Raw genomic sequence first — 14,547 nt, forward strand, 5'->3', positions numbered from 1 at the left:
GGCTGAGACCGTCCGCCGCCCGCACAGGCCACTCGACCTCGCCGCTCGTCCGCCTTCGCCGACCCACACCGCCTCCTGCTCGCCATGGATGACGATATTGCTGCGCTCGTGGTCGACAACGGCTCCGGCATGTGCAAAGCCGGCTTCGCGGGGGACGATGCCCCCAGGGCCGTCTTCCCCTCCATCGTGGGGCGCCCCCGGCACCAGGTAGGGCGCCAGCCTGGGGTCTGATTGGGTGGGTGGGGCGGAGGGTGAGGCCGAGTCCTTTAGGTTTCTGGGTGGGGGTTGCTAGAATCTGGCCCACACTGAGGGCACCTCGCTGCTCCTTCCGCAGGGTGTGATGGTGGGCATGGGCCAGAAGGACTCCTACGTGGGTGATGAGGCCCAGAGCAAGAGAGGCATCCTGACCCTGAAGTACCCCATCGAGCACGGCATCGTCACCAACTGGGACGACATGGAGAAGATCTGGCATCACACTTTCTACAACGAGCTGCGTGTGGCCCCCGAGGAGCACCCTGTCCTGCTCACCGAGGCCCCTCTGAACCCTAAGGCCAACCGTGAGAAGATGACCCAGGTTGGTGGTCCTTGGCCTTCTCTGCGCAGATCCCCATCCTTTCCTGTCCCCTCTGCCACGCCCTTTCTCACTGGTTCTTTCTCTGCCATTCTCCTAGGACTTTCTTCTCTGACCTGAGTCTCCTTTGGAATTCTGCAGGTTCTATTTGCTTTTCTCCAGATGGAATCTTTCTGGTGTTTGCTTTTCTGATTAGGTTTTTAAGGTGTAAAGTCTGTGGGTGTAGGTACTAACACTGGCTCGTGTGCCAAAGCCAATGAGGCGGATGTGAAGTGGCCTTGGGAGTGTGTGTTCAGTAGGCGCACAGTAGGTCTGAAGTGAATCCCTGTCCTGGGGTCCCTAGCACACTTAACCTGTGTTCCTTGCACTCTCTGCATGTTCCTGGTCTGGCCTGACTGCCCGGTGGCTTCCCCAGTGTGACGTGACCCGTTTCTCCCTACAGATCATGTTCGAGACCTTCAACACCCCCGCCATGTACGTGGCCATCCAGGCCGTGCTGTCCCTGTACGCCTCTGGCCGTACCACTGGCATCGTGATGGACTCCGGAGACGGGGTCACCCACACGGTGCCCATCTACGAGGGCTACGCCCTCCCCCACGCCATCCTGCGTCTGGACCTGGCTGGCCGGGACCTGACAGACTACCTCATGAAGATCCTCACCGAGCGTGGCTACAGCTTCACCACCACAGCCGAGCGGGAGATCGTGCGTGACATCAAGGAGAAGCTGTGCTACGTCGCCCTGGACTTCGAGCAGGAGATGGCCACCGCAGCCTCCAGCTCCTCCCTGGAGAAGAGCTACGAGCTGCCCGACGGGCAGGTCATCACCATCGGCAACGAGCGCTTCCGCTGCCCCGAGGCCCTCTTCCAGCCCTCCTTCCTGGGTGAGTAAGGCCTCTCCCTGCCCCGCACAAAGGCCACCCTTGTGGCCCCACCGGAAGCTAAGTCTGGCCTTCGTTCCCTTCAGGCATGGAATCCTGTGGCATCCACGAAACTACCTTTAACTCCATCATGAAGTGTGACGTCGACATCCGTAAGGACCTGTACGCCAACACGGTGCTGTCTGGTGGAACCACCATGTACCCAGGCATCGCCGACAGGATGCAGAAGGAGATCACTGCTTTGGCTCCCAGCACGATGAAGATCAAGGTGAGTGTCCGCCCAGCTGAGCTGGCCCGGCCCAGGGGAGTGTTGGTCTGGCCTTGGGGCGGGCCCCTGTGGTCACCAGCAGGGTCCTGAGGCTGACTGTCCCGTTGTCTCCCCAGATCATCGCGCCCCCTGAGCGCAAGTACTCTGTGTGGATCGGCGGCTCCATCCTGGCCTCGCTGTCCACCTTCCAGCAGATGTGGATCAGCAAGCAGGAGTACGACGAGTCCGGCCCCTCCATCGTCCACCGCAAATGCTTCTAGGCGGACTGTTACTTAGTCGGTTACACCCTTTCTTGACAAAACCTAACTTGCGCAGAAAACAAGATGAGATTGGCATGGCTTTGTTTTTTTTTTTGTTTTTGTTTTTTTGATCTTTTTTTTTTTTGGCGCTTGACTCAGGATTTAAAAACTGGAACGGTGAAGGTGACAGCAGCCTGTTGAAGCGAGCATCCCCAAAGTTCTACAATGTGGCCGAGGACTTTGATTGTACATTGTTCTTTTTTTAATAGTCATTCCAAATACGAGATGCATTGTTACAGGAAGTCCCTTGCCTGCCCCAGGGCCGCCCACTAATCCCTAAGAAGGGCCAGTCCTCGCCCGAGTCCACACGGGGAGGGTGACCGCATTGCTTTTGTGTAAATTATGTAATCCAAATTTTTTAATCTTCGCCTTAATACCTGTTCTTTTTGTTTCATTTTGAATGGCCAGCCATCGTGGCCCCCCTTTTTGTCCCCTACTTGAGATGTATGAAGGCTTTTGGTCCCCCTGGGAGTGGGTTGAGGTGTGGAGGCGGCCAAGCAGGGCTTACCTGTACACTGACGAGACCAGTTCAATAAAGTGCACACCTTAAAGGAACTTTGTGGCTGTGGATGAGTTTTGGGGAAATGGGTGCGGCTGGGAGAAGGGTGGGGGCCAGGCCATCCCTATTGCTAAGGGGGGAGGGGGAGGTCCTCTAACCCAGGCCTGGACCCATCTGGGTTGGGGGGCTCTTGGGAGGAAGGAGTTCAGGATCCTGGCCTCTAGACTTGGAAAGGAAATCCCTGGCCTGGCCCCCAGCTGGTTTCCGAGGTGCAGGTGGGTTTCAAGAGGGGCTCAGTTCCCGGGACCCACCCTCTGGGTTGGGTTGGGTGGGTACCTTTGTGCCTCCTCTGAGGGGGTCTCTGACCTTGGTGTCCTCTTGGGAAGGGCAGTGGTGGCTGCTAGGCCCCAGCCTCCGTGGGTCTGAGGCTGAGAACAGGGTTACAAACCTGCCGGCTCACCTGGAGTGACCATGACAGCTGAAGAGGGCATTTATCTAGGGGTCTGCAGGGCAGCACCGTGACCAGGGCTGGGGTATGGGTGAAGGTTGGTGGAGAGGGCTTGGGGTGTCAGGATTCTATCTTGTGGGGTGGATGCCTTCCTATGTATGGGCAAGTGCAGTCCCTGCCTAGTCCTCCTGGGACCCTGCAGGGGAGGAAGTGGCCGGGATCCTGGAGTGGGCCTTTCTCCTGTGCTGCAGGTCAGCAAGGGGCTGTGCAGGGCTCCAAGTCAACTCACTGCTCTTGAAGAAAACAAGCCTGGCCTGCCCTTCCCCTGCCAGCAACTGCTGCTGGTACCAGCTGAGAAAGGGTGAGGCTCCCTCCGTCCCCCACCCTCCCCTTGAGGGACCTGGTCCCATTTCTCCTGAGGCACAGTTGGATCCCTATCCAGATTGGAGGCTGAGGGCGTGCTCCCCTCGAGGGGCACTGTGGCCCTGGGGTCCTCCTCCAGAGGAAGAGTGGAGATTGGCCCATCCCGACAGTCATTTCCTGTCAGTGTGGTTACCTCCCCCTGGTGAGGAGGAGACTGTTCTAAGACCTCGCGATGGCTTCCTAAACCCAACAGGAGCCCGGGTCCCCTGGGCTCACTAGGTTTTCCTCGTCTAGGCCCCGAGGCACCACATCAGGTCCGTGGGCTGGAGCCGCTGGTCCAGACGTGGCAGCAGTGCCCAGGCTGCATGTGGCTCCCCCAACCCTGAAAGTCTCAGAGGCCCCGGGAGCAGGGTCTGTGACAGGAAGTCCTCCTGGGCCAGTTCTAGCTCTTTTGGGCCAATCAGTTGATAGTACAGTCTGAGCTCTGGGAGCTACAAGTAAGTTTTCTTTTTAAAATTTATTTGAGAGCGAGACATCGATTTGAGCAGGTGGAAGTTTGGGCATGCTTGTCTCGGACAGACGGACAGACGCCTGGACTGACGGGAGGAGACACAGCCTTCGCCCTCGGGGAGGAAGGGAAGGGGTTGGGGCCAGATGCGGTCCGCGTGCGTGCACACCTGAGAGACGGACCAGCGAACGAGTGGAGGAGTTGCAAGCATCAGCTCCATCAATCTTCTCCTTTGGAAACCTCCGGAAGTGCAGCCGGGACACATCTGACCTGGCGAGTCCTCCCGGCTGCTCCTTTCCCCCCAGGCGGCAGCCGGCTGACCATCGATGCTGTCAGCGGTCTGGCCCGGAGCAAAGGCCAGGCTTGGTGAGAGGATGCACATGGCCTCCCGCCTGCCGCTTCGCGCACATTCTCAGGTGGGAAGTCGAGGCTGCGAGAGGCTGGAGGCCGACCCCAGGTGACACAAAGGGAGAAAGCGGGAGCTTAGTCACCTTAACACCTCGGTAGGCCGGTCGCCGCCTGCTCGCTCCATCGCCTCCCCCGACGGGTCGAGGGTCCAGACACACGCAAGTTCTGTTTGATAGAAGGTGGGCTTTCCTTCTAACTCCCCCGCAGCTTCCCGGGACGGGGACCGCTCCCTTTCTGGGGGGGCTGACTCCCCCGCGGGGCAGCTCTGGCTGCCTGAGGCGCACCCCCTTAGTGGGCTGGGGCGCCCCCTTTGCAAGGCAGCCCCGCCCGGACAGCTGCACCCAGCGCGCCTCCGAGCAGGGCGTCCAGGTCAGCGCAGGGGCTGGGCCCTGGGGCTCCCCTTCCTCCCGACACTGCGCGGCCAGACGCCTGCGGGGAAAGGGCTTGGAGGCTAAGGCATAAAGTAATTTACAAAATGTAACACCTGTATTTAAGTAGTAGAGTGGGTCAAAATAACAAAAATACTTTCTTTTTTTAAAAAGATGTATTTTATTGATTTTTTACAGAGAGGAAGGGAGAGGGATAGAGAGTTAGAAACATCGATGAGAGAGAAAAACATCGATCAGTTGCCTACTACACACGCCCTGACCAGGGCCCGGGCTTGGCGGGGAGCTTGCAACTGAGGTACTTGTCCTTAACTGGAATTGAATCCTCAGTCTGACATCCTGTCCACTATCCAGACTGGCTAGGGCCATCTCACCTTCTTGTTCTTGGCCTGCCTGTGGCCTGTTTTTCCCCTGGCCTCATTAATCTATCTGCTATCTGGTGGCAGACAAAGTGAAAATAACAGTTTTGTTGCCATCTCTGGTGAAGGTTTTCCTGAGAGTGAAACTCAGGTGGGTTGTTAAACTGATTTTGTGCATATTCCAGCTGAGTCTCTCTCATAGCAGATCACCAGGAAGTGTCCGTAAGGGGGCATGATCCACCAAGGCAGCAGCTCTCTCCTCGTGCGGGTTTCCTCGCCCTTCCCAGCCCGGCAGGCCCATCCCCGAGGTCTTCCCGCTCTCCGCCCCGTGTCCAGGCCTCCAAGAGGCCCTCCCTCCCCAACCGCCTCGCACCCCACCCTGTCCCTGAATGCACAGTGTGAGCCTGCTTGTTGTGTGATGTGTGCGTGTGTGTGTGTGTGGGGGGCTAGTAAAGGAAAAGCCATTTCATCTGGGGGACTTAGGAGTCACCCCGAATTCCTTCCCCAACGCTCCACAAATCCGAGTCCAGTGGAGAATCCCACCGGCTCCCTGTATAGTATTGCAAGCTGTCTCCTCTGACCAGTGTCTTCCCTTTTGTTGCCCCCACACCTACCTTTATGGGTACCCTGTTTGTCTTCCTGCTTAGGGGCACCCCTGGGTCTGGGGAACTGGAGCCGATGGGCTTGAGTACGTTGTGGGGGAGATGGTTGGGAGTAGCTCACAGCCCCTCCAACTTGGCAGTGCGTTTGGGTCAGGAGGGCCCCGGGCTCCTAGATTGGGGGGAGGCCGTGGGGCCCACTTGCAGGCGGGTGGGGGCTCGGAGGGCAGGAGCATGGCAGCTACCTGAGGAGGAGCCCAGGGGCGCCCGGCTGTGCTAATGGATGCTGGTGCATTGTGTGTGCTTGAGGCGGAGGTTGGATGGGGGGGGAGGTGCCTCTGTCTGGTACCTTGGTCTTAGGGGGGTCCTGGCGCAGAGGCCCCCCTGTACCTTGAGGCACATTTTGGGAACCTGGCCGGCGAGGCCTCGTGTTGCATTGTGGGCATGTCTTGGGTTGAGAGGAGTCTCGTTCCACCCTGGATGTGGAGATCAAGGTCCCCCTCTCTCAGATGGCCTAATTTTTCATTTATTTATGGAGATATAGTTCACATACTATAAAATTCACAGTTACAAATAGGTTTTTATTGATTTCAGAGAGAGAGAGAAACATCATCGATGAGAGAGAAACATCAGTTGGCCGCCTCCACACGCCCCCGCTGGGCATCAAGCCTGCACTGCCAGCCTGTGCCCTGAGTGGGACTTGAGCAGGCGGCCTCTTGGTTCATGGGTCCACGCTCAACCATGAGCCACACCAGCTGGGCAGAACGCACACCTTTAAAGTGTACGATTCAGTGATTTTATTTTATTATTTTAATCCTCACCCGAGCATATTTTTCCGTTGATTTTTAGAGAGTGGAAGAGCGAGGGAAAGACAGAGAGAAACATCGATGTGAGAGGAACACTTTGGTTGCTGGTTGCCTCCTGCACGCGCCCCGACCAGGGCCTGGACCGGGGGTGGTGGTGGTGGGGGGACACCCAGCAACTGAGGTACGTGCCCTTGAGCGGAAACGAACCCAGGACCTTTGGGTCTGCAGACTGCCGCTCTGTCCCCTGAGCCAGGTGGGTAGGGCCGCAATTCAGTGGTTTTAAAACATATTCAGGAAGTTGTGCGGCCGTCGTCACTCTCTGATTCCAGAGTGGGCCGTCCTGACTGAAAGCCACTGCTGGTTCTAGAGCTCGATGCCCAGGGCCCCCCCACGGGTTCGGAGGAGTCGAGTTCTGCTTCAAATGGTTCTGAGGCAGGTGGTTCCTTACCTCGCCTGGCTCAGGGCCTCTTTCTCTCGTGGGTGTAAAACGATGCCTTCCTGCCTAGTGAGGAGGTAAGTGAGCAGGCAGACCATTGGAGTTCATCTGACGGGACTAGGGTCTGGGGGAGGGTATCTGGTGAAGCAGGAGTGGGAGGGGGCATTGGAGCTGAAGTTCTGAGTCCTGGGGGAATGAAATGACCTGCTGCCTGCCCAGCATCAGGGCACAGCACGGGAAGCAGTCCTCCTGGGGATGTGCTGAGGCTGGACGGAGGGCGCCGGACATAGTTCCTGGCTTTTTTTTTTTAATGTAATTTCTAGGTGGTTTTAAGAAAAGTTTAGCATTAGTAGTGTAACTGGAAATCGTATGATTTGGTGTTTGTGCAGTGTTTTGCCCTATGTCTTGTCACTCTTCGGTGGCATTCTTCCTTCGGTAAATCTGCAGGTCGGGGGTCAGAAGGGGTATCCCGCTCGGTCCCGAGTCCTGTTTGCCAAGCTTGCCTGCTCAGGACTGTCCCTGTCGAGCCTCTGCCTGGAGATGGAGTCCCTAGAGCGAGTGGGGGCTGGGAATCTGATTTTTCACTGGTGGTTCGGTCTGGGAAATTTCTCAGGAAACTCACTGTGGTCCAAACATTGGACCCAGAGTACAGCACCCAGGGTAGCCGTGGACCTGGGTCTGGTAGCTGCCTCCTGCCCACGTAGCCATGGGGTTAGGAAGCTGGGAGTGAGGGCAGTCAGGGGACAGAGCAGTCATGTCTGACGGCCGCCGTCATGAGGAAAGGGCGCAGGAAGGCCGAGCTGTGGAGCAGGTGGGGTGTGTTCCTTGAACCCTTCCTGGCCCGGTGGGGCCTTGGCGGGGGTAGTAGGGCTCGTCGGACAGGGTGGGACCCCATGATGCCTGTCACCGGCGGCAGACAGGTTCTTCCTCCGCAGACTTCACAGTTGCCATGGCAGCAGCAGGGCTTTCCAAGCCTCAGCGCTTCCATCCACGAAAACATGCAGAAAAGGCAGCTGGAGGAGGGGCTGGAGGGAGACTCGCAGGAAAAGGCCACGGAGAGAATTCTGGGTACTCTCCTGGGAGTGGGCAGAGAGGCGCCCCTCAGATGTTTTGGAGGTAGGAGGTTCTGTTGGGGCAGGTGTTGGGAGGCATGGATTCCTTCCCCCGTGGGCTCCTGTTAGAGCATCCGACTTCCTTTGGCCTTGGTTTGGGGACTTCTTGAGGACTGACCTCGGTCGAGCCCCTCCCTCTGGGTTGTGCACATCAGAAGGCATTGGCCGTGGGACGGAAGGAAGAGAGCCGTGCAGATCACAGAAGTGCCAGGAAGCATGTGCACAGCTGGTTGGACATACCACCACGCTTCTAACCAGATGCACGAGATGCAGATAAACTGCAGTCCCTGTGGTTTATCACTAATCTTTACATGGAACAATATTGCCAGTCTGGTCAGTGCTGTTTCTTGTTTGTGCGGACTTACAGTCTCATTCTCCATGGCTGTCCCTCTCGTTTTATTTGCCGTAATGATAGAGCTGCAAAGAGTTACCATCCGCACGGCTCTGTGGATTGTGTGGATTGTATGGAGTGTATGCATTGACCCGTTTACCCTCACAGCAGCCCTGTGAGGTGAAGACCCACTATTCCCCCAGTTGTTTCTTTTCTTTTTAAATATATTTTAATTGGTTTCAGAGAGGAAGGGAGAGGGAGAGAGAGAAACATCAATCATGAGAGAGAATCATAGATCGGCTGCCTCCTGCACACACCCCACTGGGGATTAAGCCTGCAACCCAGGCATGTGCCCTGACCAGGAATTGAACCGTGACCTCCTGGTTCATAGGTTGATGCTCAACCACAGAGCCACGCTGGCCGGGCTGTCGTGGGCTCTTGCTCTGCAGTTAGGTTTCTGGTAAAGGCACCTTCTCTCCCACGGACAGGGTGGGCTTCTCTCCCTGGCTGGGAGCTGGGCTGAGGGCTGCCCAGGGGGCGCCATGGGGATTTGGTGCCTCTTATTTGCAGGACCTCTCCAGTGATGGTGACTCAACCCCCGCGGCCGCTGCGATGGCGGGCAGTGCCCACCTGCTGGGCTTCTCCGACGAGATCCTGCTGCACATCCTGAGCCACGTCCCCAGCACAGACTTGGTGGTGAACGTGCGGCACACGTGCCGGAAGCTGGCCGAGCTGTGCCTGGACAAGAGCCTCACCCACACGGTGCTGCTGGAGAAGGACTACGAGGTGAGGGCCGGGTGCGGGGTGCTGGCTCTGGGGGCAGGAGGTGGGGAACAACCAAAATGCCCATCTGAGGAGGGGCACCTGCAGCTCATGACAGGAGGCAGGCGTCAGAGTTCTCACGGGACAGCCTCCAAGATGCTTGTGTGACAAAAGCTGGGGCCTAATGGAGCAGAGTGTGCGCCTGGGAGGAGGGCGAGGTGTCGGGCATTGCTGTGGGAGGCCTCGGCTGAGAGGAAGCTTCACGTTGCAGCTGACTCCCAGGATGGGTGGGAACTTTCCTGTGAAGTCACACATCGGCTCTGAGGGGTGCAGGGAGCACCATGGGCACCCACCAGCAGGGGACCCGCCGTGTGGTTGTGCCTCATGCTCGTCAGCACTTGGTGTTGTCCGTTTTCCGTTTTAGCCGTTCTAGGGTGGGCTGTGATCTTGTGCTTTGCACTTGCACATCAGCTGTGGGCCATTTGTATGTCTTTCCGGAGTGTCCGTGCAAGGCTGTTGCCCGTTTCTCGTTGTCTCTCTTTCTCTTTGTGAGCTACAAGAGTCTGTATATATTCTGGATACAAATCCTTTGTCCGATACACATATTACGAATATTTTCCCTCATAGTTTGTGGCTTGCCACTTTATTTTCTTAACAGTGACATTTGGAGAGTACGTTTTTAATTCTGGTGAAATCCAATTTGTTGAATGTTTTAGTTCGTGCCTGTTATATTCTGTTGGAGAAATCTTTGTGTAACCTGAGGTCACGAGATTCTCTCCTGTGTTGTCATCATCTTTAAAAAATAAATGTGTTTGCCCTGACCGGTGTGGCTCAGTGGATAGAGCGTCGGCCTGCGGATTGAAGGGTCCCAGGTTCGATTCCGGTCAAGGGCATGTACCTTGGTTGTGGGCACATCCCCAGTGCGGGGTGTGCAGGAGGCAGCTGATAGATGTTTCTCTTTTATCGATGTTTCTGACTCTCTGTCCCTCTCCCTTCCTCTCTGTGGAAAATCAATAAAATATATTAAAAATATATGTTTTTATTGATTTCAGAGAGGAAGGGAGAGGGAGAGAGGGATGGATACATCAATGATGAGCGAGAATCATTGGTCCGTCACCTCCTGCATGCCCCACAGTGGGGATCCAGCCCACAACCCAGGCATATGCCCTGACTGGGAATCAAACCGTGACCTCCTGGTTTATAGCTCATCACCCAACCACTGAGCCACACCAGCCGGGCCATTGTATATCTTCTTGGGGAAAATGTCTATTCGTATTCTCTGCCCATTTTTTACCTGGATTGTTTGTTTTATTTGCTATGGAGTTGTATGAGTTCCTTATATGTTTTAGATATTAACCCTTATACATGTGATTTGCAGATATTCTCTCCCTCTCGGTGGGTTGTCTCTCATTCTGTTGCGGGCTTCCTTTGCTGTGCAGCTTTTGGGCTGGATGTAGTCCCGCTGGTTCCTGGTGCGCGGCCTCACCCGCTTACGCGCACGTTCCGTGGAGCTCAGCACATGCACGGTGCTGTGCAACCTTTCCACACCTCTCATCGCCCCAAGCGGGACGGGGGAGCCGTTGGCAATAACTGCCCCCCTTCCCCAGCCTCTGGTGACCCCTGTCCTACTTTCTGTTTGTCATTTTGGCTCTTCAGGTGTTTCATGTAGGTAGACCCCTAGATATGGGGTCCTTTGTGACTGGCTGCTTTCACTGAGCATAATGGCCCCCAGGTCCGTCAATTTGTAGCAGAACTTCATTCCTTTCTGTGGCTGAATGGTATTCCGTTGTATAGACGGACCCGTTTTGTTCATCCTTCATCCGGGGATGGGCACGTGAGTGCTTCCCCTTTTGGCCACCGTGGGTCACGCTGCTGTGAACGTGGGTGTGAAAGAAAGTACCTGCGTGAGTCGCAGTGTCCAGTCCTGTGGATGTACATCCGGGCGTGGGACTGACTGGGACTTGGGGTGGCCCATGGGGACTCTGTTAAGCTTTTTGCGGAACCACCAAAGGTTCCCACAGCGTTAAGGGCTGCACCGTGTCCATTCCCCCCAGCTGGGTCTTGACTTGGCTGAAGGTGAGCGTGTGGGGGGAAGGGGCCCCAGCGCTCCCCTGCGTGTCCCTTCTCAGCCCGGGGCAGGGCCTCTGCAGGTCCCCCCGTGCCTGACATTCTGGGGGCGAGGCTGCCCTGAGCGGTGAGGTGAGGGAGATGCCTGGTGCCTTCAGCCTCTCCCCGTCCCCGCCCGCCCTGTCCGCAGGCCCGCGAGGACCAGGTGAAGCAGCTCCTGAAGGAGACCGGCCGGGAGATCCAGCAGCTCAGCATGGCCGGCTGCTACTGGCTGTCGGGCTCCGCCATCGAGCACGTGGCCCGCTGCCGCAGCCTGGTGAAGCTGAACCTGTCGGGCTGCCAGCTCACCTCCCTGCGCCTCTCCAAGATGCTGTCGGCCCTGCAGCAGCTGCGCTCCCTGGCCATCGACGTGAGCCCCGGCTTCGACGCCGGCCAGCTGAGCAGCGAGTGCAAGGCCACGCTGAGCCGCGTGCGGGAGCTCAGGCAGACGCTGTTCACCCCCTCGTATGGCGTGGTGCCCTGCTGCGCCAGCCTCGAGAAGCTGCTGCTCTACTTCGAGATCCTGGACCGCACGCGCGAGGGCGCCATCCTGTCGGGTCAGCTCTTCGTGGGCCAGAGCAACGTGCCGCACTACCAGAACCTGCGCGTCTTCTATGCCCGCCTGGCGCCCGGCTACATCAACCAGGAGGTGGTGCGGCTCTACCTGGCCGTGCTCAGCGACCGCACCCCCGAGAACCTGCACGCCTTCCTCATCTCCGTGCCAGGCAGCTTCGCCGAGAGCGGGGCCACCCGGAACCTCCTGGACTCCATGGCCCGCAACGTCGTGCTGGACGCCCTGCAGCTGCCCAAGTCCTGGCTCAACGGCTCGGCCCTGCTCCAGCACATGAAGTTCAGCAACCCCTTCTACTTCAGCTTCAGCCGCTGCACGCTGTCGGGCAGCCAGCTGATCCAGCACATCCTCAACGGGGGCAAGGACCTGCGCAGCCTGGCCGGCCTGAACCTCAGCGGCTGCGCCCACTGCCTGTCCCCCGACGCCCTGCTGCGCCGGGCGGAGGACGACATCGACAGGGGCATCCTGGAGACGCTGGTGGCGGCCTGCTGCAACCTGCGCCACCTCAACCTGTCGGCCGCCCACCACCACAGCTCCGAGGGCCCAGGCCGGCACCTGTGCCAGCTGCTGGCCCGGCTGTGCCACCTGCGCTCCCTGTCCCTGCCCGTCTGCTCTGTGGCCGACTCGGCGCCACGGGCCGACCGCAAGCCCGCCCAGCCCGCCATGCACGCTGTGCCCTGCGGCTTCGGCAAGAAGGTGCGCATCGGCGTGCAGGCGTGTCCCAGCCCCTTCTCGGGGCAGGCGGGCCCCCAGCCTTCCTCCGTGTTCTGGTCTCTGCTGAAGAGCCTGCCCTTCCTGGAGCGCCTCGAGCTGATTGGGTCCAACTTCTCCTCCGCCATGCCCCGCAACGAGCCCGCCATCCGCAACTCCCTCCCGCCCTGCAGCCGGGCGCAGAGCGTGGGGGACACGGAGGTGGCTGCCATCGGCCAGCTGGCCTTCCTGAGGCACCTGACGCTGGCCCAGCTGCCCAGCATTCTCACGGGCTCCGGGCTGGTCAGCATCGGCCTGCAGTGCCAGCAGCTCCAGTCCCTCTCGCTGGCCAACCTGGGCTTGATGGGGAAGGTGGTGTACATGTCCGCCCTGTCCGACATGCTCAAGCACTGCAAGCGGCTGAAGGACCTCAGGTGAGGGGCGCAGCCCTCCGTAGCCGCGGCTGCCCTCTGGAGGCCTGGAGGGTGGCAGGGGGCCTTGAATTGGCAGGCGATTGTGTACCTATTGTGTGCCTGCCCGCCAGGAGATGAGTCTTGGGTGGGGGCTTGGGCAGGTACTGTGTGCCGGGACGGGCCTCAGGCCGTGCAGAGGTGCGGGAAAGCTGTGTGCGTGGGCGGGGCAGGTGTGAGGAGGCGGTGGTGCTCGAGCTCCCTCCTCATCCTCATCCTGTCCTTGTCCTCGTCCTTGTGCCTGCGGCTGTCTGATTGCACTGTGGGCGCTGCTGTGTGCGTGCTCAGCCAGCACAGTATGGATTGGTCCCACTGCATCCCACCTGGACTGCAGGGGTGAGCGGGGGAGGTAGACAGGTGGGTTCAGAAGAGGGGGCTGCCCACTACTGAGAGGTGACGGTGGTCCCCTCCAGGGCAGAATGGCAGGGCTGATCAATCTCAGCTCCTCCCTCTGCCACCCTGCCTCATCAGTGATATGGGACCATGTGGGGATGAAGTCAGCCAGTGCCTGTGAGCCCTCAGCTCTGGCCCTCAGAGTGAGCACTGACCACATGGGGACAGCGACACGTGTCAGAGCCCCTGCTACAGCCTCTGAGACCACCTAGCTGACCTGAGACCCTCGTCACCTCCCCACCCACAGCCCTCGGCAGCGGAGCCGCGGTGGCAGCAGAGCCGCGGTGGTGAAGGTGAGAGGAGGTGGAACCACAGCCTCCGAGAACCCACCTCAGGCTCTTCCCATGGCACCACGTGGGTCCCACTGGATCGTGCCATGGACTGAAAGGTGTTCTCGAGAGGGCCCAGCATTGAAGGGGTAAGCGTTGTTACCTGAGACATATTTGAAAACCTGGACAGAATTGATCTTGAAAAATGGTATCATTTCCCAGAAACTACCCAGAATGTGGTGGCAGCAGACACCAGCTCCGCTGCTGCCCCGGCTCCACTGCCACCCCAATCCACTGCCACCCCAATCCACTGCCACCCCAATCCACTGCCACCCCTAATCCACTGCCGAGGGCTGTGGGTGGGGAGAGGTAGCGGGGGGTCTCAGATCAGCTAGGTCAGGGGTGGGCAAACTTTTTGACTCGAGGGCCACAATGGGTTCTTAAACTGGACTCAGAAGAAGGAGCCGCGGCCGTGTTTCCGACGTTGCCATGTTAACACTGCTGCTGGTGAAGGAGCGGAGGGGAGAGCAAGAGAACCAACCCTCCACTCTCTCGGCTCCGCGGGCCGGATAGAACAGCCGAACGGGCCGTAGTTTGCCCACGGCTGAGCTAGGTGGTCTCAGAGGCTGTAGCAGGGGCACTGACACGTGTGTCGTTGTCCCCATGTGGTCAGTGCTCACTGTGGAGGGCTCGCAGGCACTGGCTGACTTCCTCCCCACATCGGCCCATTTCACTGATGAGGCAGCAGCTCGGAGGAGCTGAGATTGACAGTGTACCTGGGTCAGTCTAGCTCCAGAGCTTGACCTTGGCCCCTGAGTTACAGAAAATGGAGACAAGTGTATCCTTTGCAGACCTCCTCTCGCCCCTCAGGAGGTTTCCCCTGAGAGGAAAGGAGCCAGACTTGCGCTGGAGCTTCCAGAGCTCAGCAGGCTGCGTCCGCCTACCCCGCCGCTCCCTCCGCGCCAGCAGGCAGCACCTGGCTTCCAGGGGCAGAGCAGGCGCCTGGGCCCGGCCT

At 58.6% G+C, this 14,547-nt stretch overlaps 2 protein-coding genes across 2 annotated transcripts in view; both read left to right on the forward strand.

Annotated features, from left to right (window-relative positions):
- The first annotated feature begins 6 nt into the window (after positions 1–6).
- ACTB (actin, beta) lies at positions 7–2,571 on the forward strand. Its single transcript, XM_006765441.1, has 5 exons — positions 7–207; positions 335–574; positions 1,014–1,452; positions 1,536–1,717; positions 1,834–2,571. The coding sequence occupies exons 1-5, from the start codon at positions 85–87 to the stop codon at positions 1,975–1,977; spliced, it is 1,128 nt and encodes a 375-aa protein (XP_006765504.1). The 5' UTR covers positions 7–84; the 3' UTR covers positions 1,978–2,571.
- Positions 2,572–6,685: 4,114 nt separating this feature from the next.
- Positions 6,686–14,547, forward strand: part of FBXL18 (F-box and leucine-rich repeat protein 18) — a 23,091-nt gene continuing 15,229 nt past the window's right edge. The window contains exons 1-3 of the mRNA XM_015565128.1: positions 6,686–8,273; positions 8,842–9,057; positions 11,291–12,834. Of these exons, the coding sequence (XP_015420614.1) occupies positions 8,157–8,273; positions 8,842–9,057; positions 11,291–12,834 (1,877 nt within the window). The 5' untranslated portion in view covers positions 6,686–8,156. The remainder of the gene's footprint in view (positions 8,274–8,841; positions 9,058–11,290; positions 12,835–14,547) is intronic.

The sequence above is a fragment of the Myotis davidii genome, unplaced genomic scaffold (genome assembly GCF_000327345.1).
Source record: "Myotis davidii unplaced genomic scaffold, ASM32734v1 scaffold399, whole genome shotgun sequence".
NCBI lineage: Eukaryota > Metazoa > Chordata > Mammalia > Chiroptera > Vespertilionidae > Myotis > Myotis davidii.